The 12,386-nt window shown below is 37.7% G+C and overlaps 1 protein-coding gene across 3 annotated transcripts in view; it reads right to left on the bottom strand.

The window, feature by feature from the left end:
• Nucleotides 1-5,967: 5,967 nt before the first annotated feature.
• TBC1D23 (TBC1 domain family member 23) overlaps nucleotides 5,968-12,386 on the bottom strand; it is a 59,026-nt gene continuing 52,607 nt past the window's right edge. For all 3 annotated transcript variants that reach the window (XM_088836447.1, XM_055411320.2, XM_055411401.2), the window contains 3 exons: nucleotides 10,242-10,377; nucleotides 8,435-8,629; nucleotides 5,968-7,612 (listed from right to left, as the gene is read on the bottom strand). In XM_088836447.1, the coding sequence (XP_088692573.1) occupies nucleotides 7,531-7,612; nucleotides 8,435-8,629; nucleotides 10,242-10,377 (413 nt within the window). In that variant the 3' untranslated portion in view covers nucleotides 5,968-7,530. The remainder of the gene's footprint in view (nucleotides 7,613-8,434; nucleotides 8,630-10,241; nucleotides 10,378-12,386) is intronic.

The raw sequence follows: 12,386 nt of genomic DNA, 5'->3' as shown, positions 1-12,386 counted from the left end.
CAATGCAGAGTTCCAAAGAATACCAAGGAGAGATAAGAAAGCCTTCCTCAGTGATCAATGTAAAGAAATAGAGGAAAACAATAGAATGGGAAAGACTAGAGATCTCTTCAAGATAATTAGAGCTACCAAGGGAATATTTCATGCAAAGATGGGCTCGATAAAGGACAGAAATGGTATGGACTTAACAGAAGCAGAAGATATTAAGAATACATAGAAGAACTGTACAAAAAGATCTTCACAACCCAGATAATCACGATGGTGTGATTACTCACCTACAGCCAGACATCCTGGAATGTGAAGTCAAGTGGGCCTTAGGAAGCATCATTACAAGCAAAGCTAGTGGAGGTGATGAAATTCCAGTTGAGCTATTTCAAATCCTGGAAGATGATGCTGTGAAAGTGCTGCACTCAATATGCCAGCAAATTTGGAAAACACAGCAGTGGCCAAGGGACTGGAAAAGGTCAGTTTTTATTCCAATCCCAAAGAAAGGGAATGCCAAAGAATGCTCAAACTACTGCACAACTGCACTCATCTCACACACTAGTAAAGTCATGCTCAAAATTCTCCAAGCCAGGCTTCAGCAATACGTGAACCATGAACTTCCAGATGTTCAAGCTGGTTTTAGAAAAGGCAGAGGAACAAGAGATCAAATTGCCAACATCTGCTGGCTCATGGGAAAAGCAAGAGAATTCCAGAAAAACATCTATTTCTGCTTTATTGACTATGCCAAAGCCTTTGACTGTGTGGATCACAATAAACTGTGGAACATTCTGAAAGAGATGGGAATACCAGACCACCTGATCTGCCTCTTGAGAAACCTGTATGCAGGTCAGGAAGCAACAGTCAGAACTGGACATGGAACAACAGACTGGTTCCAAATAGGAAAAGGAATACGTTAAGGCTGTATATTGTCACCCTGCTTATTTAACTTATATGCAGAATACATCATGAGCAACGCTGGGCTGGAGAAAGCACAAGCTGGAATCAAGATTGCTGGGAGAAATATCAATAACCTCAGATATGCAGATGACACTACCCTTATGGCAGAAAGTGAAGAACTTAAGAGCCTCTTGATGAAAGTGAAAGAGGAGAGTGAAAAAGTTGGCTTAAAGCTCAACATTCAGAAAACTAAGATCATGGCATCTGGTCCCATCACTTCATGGGAAACAGATGGGGAAACAGTGGCTGACTTTATTTTTCTGGGCTCCAAAATCACTGCAGATGGTGACTGCAGCCATCGAATTAAAAGACGCTTATTCCTTGGAAGGAAAGTTATGACCAACCTAGACAGCATATTAAAAAGCAGAGATGTTACTTTGTCAACAAGGGTCCGTCTAGTCAAGGCTATGGTTTTTCCAGTGGTCATGTATGGATGTGAGAGTTGGATTATAAAGAAAGCTGAGCACCAAAGAATTGATGCTTTTGAACTGTGGTGTTGGAGAAGACTCTTGAGAGTCCCTTGGACTGCAAGGAGATCCATCCAGTCCATCGTAAAGGAGATCAGTCCTGGGTGTTCACTAGAAGGACTGATGTTGAAGCTGAAACTGCAATACTTTGGCCACCTGATACGAAGAGCTGACTCATTTGAAAAGACCCTGATGATGGGAAAGATTGAAGGCAGGAGTAGAAGGGGACAACAGAGGATGAAATGGTTGGATGGCATCGCCGACTCAATGGACATGAGTGTGGGTAAACTCCGGGAGTTGGTGAACAGGGAGGCCTGGCGTGCTGCAGTCCATGGGGTCGCAGAGTCAGACACGACGGAGCGACTGAACTGAATATGCTGAAATCTGCTAATACTGTTTTAGGATATTTGCTTTTATTAGGATTGATTTTTAATTTTTGTGTTTGTGCTTTTGTCAAATCTGGGAAATCAAAAAATAATAAAACAAAAATTTGCTACCCTTTAAAATTTTTTTTTAATATTTTTGGCTGTCCTGGATCTTAGTTGTTGCACAGGCTTTTCTCTAGTTGCAGTGAGTGGGGCTACTCACTTGTTTCATTGTGCTGGCTTCTCATTGTCGTGGGTTCTCTTGTTGTGGAGCACAGGCTCTAGGGTGCAGGGTCTTCAGTAGTTGCGGGTCCCAGGCTTTAAGGCACAAGCTCATAATTATGGCACACAGCTCAGTTGTTCATGGCATGTGGGATCTTCCCGGATCAGGGATTGAACGGGTGTCCCCGGCATTGGCAGGTGGACTCTTTACCACTGAGCCACCAGAGAAGCCCAATTTGCTACCCTTTTTGATGGTCTGGAATAGTTCAAATTATACTGAAATATATCTTGGTTTTTAAAAGGATACTATAAAAAACATTTTTAGGACAACTGAGCAACTGAACTGAACTGAAGGGACATTTAAAATATGAACTGGGTATTTGATGCTTTAATGACGTCTGTGTGAAAACTGTGATTATGCCAGACAGTCTTCATCTGAGAAGATGCATGCTGAAGTATTTAGGGGTGAAGTGTCAGAATATCTGACTTGAAAATGATCAGCAAAAAAGAAAATATGTTCTTAATAACTATGGGGTTTTTGAAGCTTTAACGGACTAACTGGACTTGGCTTTGCAGCAGGAAGATCTTTAATAACCTTCTAAACTCTGTGTGCTGTGTTTATAGTCACTCAATCGTGTCTCTTTGTGATCCCATGAACTGTAGCCCGTCAGGCTCTTGACCATGGGGATTCTCCAGGTAAGAATACTGGAGTAGATTGCCATGCCCTCCTCCAGGGGATCTTTCCAACCCAGGGATAGAACGCAGGAATCCAGCATTGCAGGCAGATTCTTTACCATCTGAGCCACCAGGGAAGCCCAAGCATATTGCAGTGGGAAGCCTATCCCCTCTCCAGAGGAACTTCCCAACCCAGGAATCAAACTGGGGTCTCCTGATTGCAAGTGGATTCTTTACCAGCTGAACTACCAGCTAACAAATTCTGCTCTTCTTATGGTCTACTGAAGTTCCATATCAATAACCTCAGATATGCAGATGACACCACCCTTATGGCAGAAAATGAAGAGGGACTGAAAAGCCTCTTGATGAAAGTGAAAGAGGAGAGTGAAAAAGCTGGCTTAAAAGTCAACATTCAAAAAACTAAGATCATGGCATCCAGTCCCATCACTTCATGGCAGATAGATGGGGAAAAAATAGAAACAGTGACAGACTTTATTTTCTTGGGCTCCAAAATCACTGCAGATGGTGACTGCAGCCATGAAATTAAAAGACACTTGCTCCTTGGAAGAAAAGTTATGACCAACCTAGATAGCACATTAAAAAGCAGAGACATTACTTTGCCGACAAAGGTCTGTTTAGTCAAAGCTATGATTCTTCCAATAGTCATGTACGGATGTGAAAACTGGACTATAAAAAAAGCTGAGTGCCAAAGAATTGATGCTTTTGAACTGCAGTGTTGGAGAAGACTCTCAATTGAGCGTCCCTTGGACTGCAAGGAGATCCAACCAGTCCATCCTAAAGGAAATCAGTCCTGAATATTCACTGGAAGGACTGATGCTGAAGCTGAAAACTCCAATACTTTGGCCATCTGATGCGAAGAACTGACTCATTTGAAAAGACCCTAATGCTGGGAAAGACTGAAGGCAGGAGGAGAAGGGGACAACAGAGAATGAGATGGTTGGATGGCATCACCAACTCAAAAGACATGAGTTTAAGCAAGCCTTGGGAGTTGGTGATGGACAGAGAAGCCTGGCATGCTGCAGTCCATGGGGTTGCAAAGAGTCAGCCATGACTGAGAAACTGAACTGAACTGATTCAATATTAGCTATTACAATCTGATGAAACGTCCTGGAGTTCTACAGTAGTGATGGTTGCACAACTCTGAATAAACTAAAACCCACTGAACTGTAGGTAAACCTAACAATACATGGACTACATTTCAATAAAGATGTAATTTTTCAAGTTCAAGCTATTAATGGTTAGGTGAAATATTACTTTCATCACACATTCAACCTGGAGTTGAGTCTTCCCTAAGTCAAATTGTCAATTTTAAGTAGAACTGCCAATCTGTGGCTCTAAAGTTAGTATGTTATGTTAATATCATGTTAAGTTTTAAAGGTACTGCGTGAAACATATCAGTGGCAAAAAAATGGTTGAATAACCATCAGTACAAATTTATCATCCCTACTAGAAATGTGTTATTAATGGTGGGCAAGTGACATCAAATCTTAGAGGATTAATTTTACACCTTAATAAGCAATACTAATTCCCATGGATCGGGGAGAGTAGAGGGGTACTTTTTCTTTGCACTCAATTTCTTTGAGCCTTGGTTTTCTCATCTTGAAAAATACAGTAAATACCAAGTTCATGAGAAATGCTGGGCTGGAGGAAGCACAAGCTGGAATCAAGACTGCCGGGAGAAATATCAATAACCTCAGATATGCAGATGACACCACCCTCAAGGCAGAAAGTGAAGAACTACAGAGCCTCTTGATGAAAGTGAAGGAGAGTGAAACAGTTGGCTTAAAGATCAACATTCAAAAAACTAAGATCATGGCATCCAGTCCCATCACTTCATGGGAAACAGATGGGGAAACAGTGGAAACAGTGTCAGACTTTATTTTTATGGGCTCCAAAATCACTCCAGATGCTGACTGCAGCCATCAAATTAAAAGACGCTTACTCCTTGGAAGGAAAGTTACGACCAACCTAGACAGCGTATTAAAAAGCAAAGACATTACTTTGTCAACAAAGTTCCGTCTAGTCAAAAGTGAAAGAAAGTGAAGTTGCTCAGTCGTGTCCGACTCTTTGCCATCCCATGGACTGTAGCTTACCAGGCACCTCTGTCCATGGAATTTTCCAGACAAGAGTACTGGAGTGGGTTGCCATTTCCTTCTCCAGGGGATCTTCCCGACCCAGGGATTGAACCCAGGTCTTCTGCATTGCAGGCAGATGCTTTCCCATCTGAGCCACCAGGGAGTGAAGGCTATGGTTTTTCCAGTGGTCATATATGGATGTGAGAGTTAGACTATAAAGAAAGCTGAGCGCAGAAGAATTGATGCTTTTGAACTGTGGTGTTGGAGAAGACTCTTGAGAGTCTCTTGGACTGCAAGGAGATCCAACCAGTTCATCCTAAAGGAGATCAGTCCTGGGTGTTCATTTGAAGGACTGATGTTGAAGCTGAAACTGCAATACTTTGGCCATCTGATAGGAAGAGCTGACTCATCTGAAAAGACCCTGATGATGGGAAAGATTGAAGGCAGGAGTAGAAGGAGACGACAGAGGATGAGATGGTTGGATGGCATCACCGACTCAATGGACATGGGTTTGGGTGGACTCCGGGAGTTGGTGATGGACAGGGAGGCCTGGTGTGCTGCCATTCACGGGGTCTCAAAGAGTCGGACACGAATGAGCTACTGAACTGAACCAAATTCATAATACTGCAACCCCTGCAATCCTGGAGGGTACACAGATGTGTGTATCCCAGAGTAAATTCTAGTTCTCTGTGTATCAGACCAGTGGAGAGAGGACACAGTTACATAAGAGTCTGGTACAATCAGTGACAAGTATTTTCATTTGATATTCATGAATAATAACTGGGCTATTAAGATGAGTAAACCATTTTAGATGAGTAGTTCAAGGGAGTAATTTACTACATGTAGAATGTAATGTCATTAGTTTTAATTTCCCTCTTTCCTCTTCCTCATCTGGATGAACACAAAGAGGAATCTAATACTTTCAAACCTGAAATTGGAACACTTAAATTCCACTGAAAGGATAGCCCTCAATTTCCTAATTTTGTGGTATCTGTAGAGATTTACCAATGGGTGGAAAGGGAGAAAGAGAGAGATACTGTTATTAAGAACAAAGTTTTGAGGACTTCCCTGATGGTCCAGTGGTTAAGAGGCTGCACTTTCAATGCCTCCAATGCAGAGGGTACAGGTTCTATCCCTGGTTCGGGAACTAAGATCCTACGTGCATGTTGGCATGGCCAAAAACAACAACAAAAACCCACAAAGTTTTGAGCAAACTGTACTGATTTATTTACAACTGTAATTTATAAAGAGTAACACAAACATCTTTACATTAATATTATGAAAAAAGTCCCATGGCTGAAATGGGCAAAAATGAGACTTCAGGACATTTCTAAAAGGGGCACCAAAAGAAGGGGAAAAATGCAATACAACAGTCGTGGGGAGTTATAAATATCAAGTATTGTACCAGGTGCAGTTTCATGCAAATGTCTTCAACCACTCAAACTGTTTTTATTTAGAAACAAGAATAAAATATCTTGAACTATGTTGCCTTTTATTCACTTGATTTCCTTTAAGTAAATTAAAATAACTGGCTGTAAACAGGATACATCTGAATATTTCTATCAACCCCTAGAGATAATCCATGACATTTTAGGACGTGGCGGGTTGTGAGGATTTGTTACTTCCCAAACAGATTTTTGTAAGCAGTCATTCCATGGCCCCAAATGTGTTCCTGGATTTCTTTCACCAAATGTGTCTAACACAAACCTCAATGAATTAAATTGAGAAAGCTGCAAAATAAAGCAGATCACTTGCAGTTTTGTCATATTAAGAGAATAAAAATCACTTCAAACCACTAGAACTTTAATAAGAAAACAAAAAACAAGAGAAAAATATTTCATGAAGTGATGATAAAAACTAGTTTATACAGCTCTCCGATCATCTAGCTTTTAAGTCAGTATTAGTGTGGTCACAGACATAATCTCAGAGAAGATAAATCCATGTGTGCTCAGCATCTGTTTTGAAATATCCTAAATCAAATACTCCTCTTGTTAATAGAGACCAATGACACTTTTAAAGATACAATTTTGTCCCCCAAGTGTTAATTTTAATCTTAATATGCCTACCTACTTATTATAATGCTTTTAACTGCTCCTTAGATACAATTAGGGTGAAGTTTAGTATCTAAAGCACTCAGTGTTAAGATTATTAGCTAATGGTACAAAGATGACTTAGAAACTGATGTTTCAATATTTTACTAGCTGGTCTGAATTTGAGTTGGCTGGAATCTTCATCCATTTTATTAAAAAGATTTCACTCTTTTTAAGAACAGAAACTTTAAGCTAATTATTGATCTATATAATACTTTTTAGTTTCTGATACTGCTCAGTGGGTAAAACTAAATGTAGCAATTAAAGGGGTCTCTTCAGTGAATTCTATCTCTAATTTTCAGTGAAGACATTGCAAATACACATATGTATGGTTGTTTTTAAATCGGAAACTGATGCATGTTCTCTTAAAACAGCTCTTCAAAACAGAACTGCATTCTGCACCCTTAGTTTATAAGGGCACAGGGTCAGCTACTTTAAAGTCATTTGATAACTAACCTTTATAAGAAATCATTTTACAAAACCAAAAACGCAAAAGAAAATTTAAAAAAAATTTAACTGTCCAGAGATTGATTATAATAATTTACACTTTCTTAGACTTGCTATTTAAGCACCCCTATATAAGCAAATGAAAGTCTCCAATTAGTATTCAGGCGGGAAAATATGTCCATATTTCTCTTGGTTGCCTTCATTTCTTTTGAAATAATTTTCGTTTACATTAACTTTCCAAAGCGTCCAAAACTTTCATGATCTGTTGTTTTATGGCTTTGGTAGCATCTCCTGCATTTGGAATCAAATACCTATGGGGGGGGAAAATATATATTAATAACAGTGCCTTCTGTTGAGGACTCAAATATCACTTCCGGTGGGGAAGTAACCCACAAATCCAGCATAGATGCCCTCCTATGTACTCCCCATCACTTATCTCAACATATACTCAAAAGTGCTATTTTGAAAGAAAGAAAATCCAAATGCAAAATGACTTTTTCTTATTGTGTAGAGCAAGGTGGAATGAACTGGAGATCAGGAGTCAGGAGGGCTATATTTGGTTCTAACACAAGCTAAGTGTGAAGACCTCGAAGTCACTCAATCCCACTGAGCTTCACATTGTTACTTGTAAGATTAAAAATGATTTAGCTTCAACAGCAATGTGGCTACAGCCCTGATGTCAGTCCAAGAACTGTTTGTCACTGGTCCACAAGGACGCAAGGAGGAGCCTGTACCAGACTGTTAACTACATCATCCAGCACACCGCTTAGTCACTGAGACTTTTCAAAATAAGAACTTTTCGATGAAGGAAAATAAAAACACTGACTTACATTACATTCCGAGAAAAGCTCATTTAACTTGCAAAGCGGCATGTAGTGCAGCACTGGTGTAGAGTATTCCTAAAGACCCTTCTGTCAAAGTCTGTGACGTTAGCTATGGCACTTAATGAAATCATGTGCTAATGCCTAACCCATATATTACAACAAACTTGTAAGGAAAAGATAGCAGGAGTACCAATAAAAGTGGGCCAAGTATCCTATTCCACCATCCATTTCCCCAAAGAGAGAAACAAATCATGTTTAATAATGAACTAATTCAGTAATTCAGATAATATCATCCTAAGAAAATCTTACCTTTCGATTGCCAAGATTTCTATTCCTGAAGCGCTGCTGTTTCCATACTTGAAGGTAATTAGTTCAGGATGTTTTTTTTTGGATGTTATTTTAACTACAGAATTTAGTGCTTGTCGAGACTGTATATAGGCCAATCCTTTCCGTGAAAGAATCTCCCTCAGACAGTACATATGTGTTGCAGTAACCAACAGATGACTTGAGAGCGACAAAAGATTAAAAAACAAAAAGAAATGTCATTCAGAACAGCTGTTACTTCAACAGTCCCAATTATAAAAAATGTTCATCTCCAGATGAAACTACTTTTGAAGGCAAAGGATCACTATTGATTTAAATAAGCTACCTAATAACAGCTTTTAATTCTCCTTCAGTTGTAGGCAAAATTAGTATTTTATTGACAGATAATCCTGTAACTATTTAAGAGTAAAGTTTATATTTAATATAATAAAAACTATAATATAATTAGAAATTATTAAAATAATGGATTTTCAGAATCTACATGGTATTTGAAATATACTACCTTTCAGACTTTTAACAGCAAACTATCCTCATGTGACATACCATAGCATATACTTTATATCAAAGACCACTAAGCAATACCTGGACTGCCTTACATATTTAGTAATATTCTGAAATGGCTCCCAAAGACAAAATAAGGATAGAATTATTAACACCCACACCATGCCTTGTGTCTCAGCTCACTTTTAGTATAGTAATAGTACTCACACACTTTTATGAAATACAATAAGACAGATATCCAGAATGAGGGACATTCTGCAGAACAGCTGACCTAGACTCAAAGGATTCACTCATCACGAAGAAAAGCAGGAAGTATGGTGAGGGGAGCAGTATTGTTGTTCAAGGGATGAGACTAAGAGAGAGAAGGCAAATGTGATGTGTAAAACAGGACTAGACCCTGGATCAGGAAAAAAAGGATAAAGATTATAAAAGATACTTTGAAGACACTGAAAAATTGGCATGTGGTCTGCATGTTAAATGATACTCATTTTTAAGGTTTTTAAAGATGTGACAGGGTTATTGGAATTGTGGAGGAGACTATTCATATTCTTGCGAGATTTACGCTAAAGCACTTGACATATTTATAAGCTTCTCCTGAGTGGTTGACAACAGAAAAGTGTGTATGTGTGTATGTATATACAAAGATAGTTAAACAGAGAGATGGGATAGTGTGAAAAAAAGTTAAAAGTAGGTGAGTCTGAGAGAGGCTTATATTCAATGTACTATTCAACTGATGTTTAAATTTTTCCCAAAAAATTACATAAGAGATATTTTTTTAAAAACCAAGATATATAATACAAGCTGACAGAAGAAATTATATCTTACTGTACTTAGATACATAAAATTTCTTTTACAGTTAACCTTCATATCATGACTTCCCTAAATTCAATTTTACTTCTAAAGAAGGCATTTTAAAAAGTACCAAGGGACTTACCTGGTGGCACAGTAGATAAGAACCCGCCGGCCAATGCAGAGGACACAGGTTTGGTCCCTGGTCCAGGAAGATTCCATGTGCCATCAAGCAACTAAGCCCATGTGCCACAACTACTGAAGCCTGTGAGCTCTACCGCTCCAGAGACACAACCACTAAGCCTGTGCGCCACAACTCCTAAGCCGACATACTCCAACTACTAGAGCCCGTGCTCCACAACAAGAGGAACCACCGCAATGAGGAGCCTGTGCACAGCAACAAAGAGCAGCCCCCTCGCCCAGAAAGCCCGTGCACCGCAACGAAGACCCAGTGCAACCAGAAATAAAACTTAGAAACAAATTCAACCCAAATAAAAAGTACCTAGGAAACATGTGTCCGCTTTCTTTCACTTCTTTACAAGGAAAATGATGCTTGACATCTGGCTTGTTTATCCAAGTCTGAATGTTCACAACCTCTTTTCTATCATCATCTGACATTGAAGAACTGTCAATTTCATCTGCAAAGAATTTAAGATGTTAAAAGTGGGTATCACCAACTTGAAAAGTTACAGCCCCCCAAAAATTTCAATAGTATTTTAAACACACAGGTTGAAAAACAAAACAAAACAATCAATTCTAACCCAGCTACTCTATTTCCTATGCCAATGATACTAATATAAAAGTATTATGATGAAACATCACTACATATGGTAAGAAAATAAAGTGAAAATATTACATATATAATTTTATTATAATGTTAAACTACCTGAGGAATTTCAGCTTTTTTTATTTATACAACACAACTCTAATCTATGACTAGTCTGTAGGGAGATGGTAGAATTGTCCAATAATAATATTACCACCTATCTTGAGGGCAAAAATGGTTGAGTTCTTTTTCTCTTGCTGGTTTTTCCTTGTTTGTTTATTAAAGTACAGTTGATTTACATAATTATATCAGTTTCAGGTATATAACATAGTGATTCAATATTTTTATAGATTACAGTCCATCTACAGAATTACTGGTTTCTGATTTTGGGGGGAAATAACAACAAAATACTCCTGGGATAAATATATCTATTTAGTGGAGTTTTCTGTGAGAGAAATGTAAGACATTCCTGTTATTCTGTTTTTCTAATTTAAGAAAGGGAATTACACTCCCTAGAGTTAACTGCAGATGTTTTTCTCTTCACTTTTCAAGAAATCAAAATACAAGAGACATAGTAAAAAATGAAATCTCACGTATCTATTTACTTCTAGCTTAAATAAAAAGTAAAGCCCTCATGGATTTCTGCCCAATCACATCCCCATTTCTTTTCCACCAAGAAACTGTGACTATCTGAATTTGGTGTCACATCTTTACTTTTAATCAAACAAGAATATTCTTAAATAATATACAGTACTGTTTTGCATTCTAAGTTAACATAAATAATAGACTGCTCAACTGTATTCTTCAACTGCTACCCTACTCCCAACGTTATAAATTTTATCCATGTTGATAATCATAGCTCCAGTTTTCTTATTTTCATTTCTGTGTAATTTTCCAGAGTGTAAATACATATGTATATATATAAAAAAATATTATATGTGAAAATACACCAACATTTATTCATCCATTTTCCTTCTTCCATTTGTTAATGGAATAACAAATATTTAGGGAAAGATAGAGACTGAGAGGCAACAGGAAAATGACAGAAGAGACAGAGGAAAAAGGAGAAAGGGAAACAATTACAAATAGCATACAGAAGTGTATGAAACAGCAGATAAAAATAGCTAGAGAAGGTGCTGGGGAAAAGCTATAAAGATATAAAATACAAGGTACTGATTATCTTGTTACACTGTAAAAGAGAAAATGTACTTTTAGAGTTTTTATAAAAAACTCTATAAAATTATTATATAGAAGAAAAATAAAAATTCTGTGTATTTGCTTCAAAAAATTACATATAGAAAATTATTTTCCCTTCAATGCAGTTTTCAGGAAGGTGACTGTAATATCCATTAAAATGTCAAATGTGAGTCCCTCTAATCTGGCAATCTTACTGTGAAGTATTTACCTTCTAGATACACCTGCAAAAGTTCACCTAGATATATGCGAATATATGTTCACATATATATATATACACACATACATACACATAAAGATAGCCACTGCTATTTGAAATAGTAAAAAAACTGGAAAACTACCAGGGTCAACTGGGAGAAGACTAATTTAATTATGGTGCATTTGTATAACAGGAAGTCAGCTGTGGGCTGAGGTGGAAAATAAATGAAAAAAGCAAGATGAGATTTGGGAGTATTCTTCTTGTTTTGTACTTTTATATACAACATATACTTAATATACTATATATATATATATTTTTTAATTTTTATTTAATAAATGGTACAAAGCACAATGCTAAAAACATTAACAGTTAAAATTTCACCAAATGAAAAAATACTATAGAATACACAGTTGTAAAAAGCTACATTATTTTACGACTGCCTCAGAATGCAAAAAGAAAAAAAAAACCCAATGCCATACCTAAGTTAT

The sequence above is a fragment of the Moschus berezovskii genome, chromosome 1 (genome assembly GCF_049115385.1).
Source record: "Moschus berezovskii isolate FMDL1 chromosome 1, NW_MosBer_1.0, whole genome shotgun sequence".
Classification (NCBI taxonomy): domain Eukaryota; kingdom Metazoa; phylum Chordata; class Mammalia; order Artiodactyla; family Moschidae; genus Moschus; species Moschus berezovskii.
The sequence above is the reverse complement of the archived record's forward strand: the minus strand, read 5'-3'. Positions and strand labels throughout refer to the sequence as shown.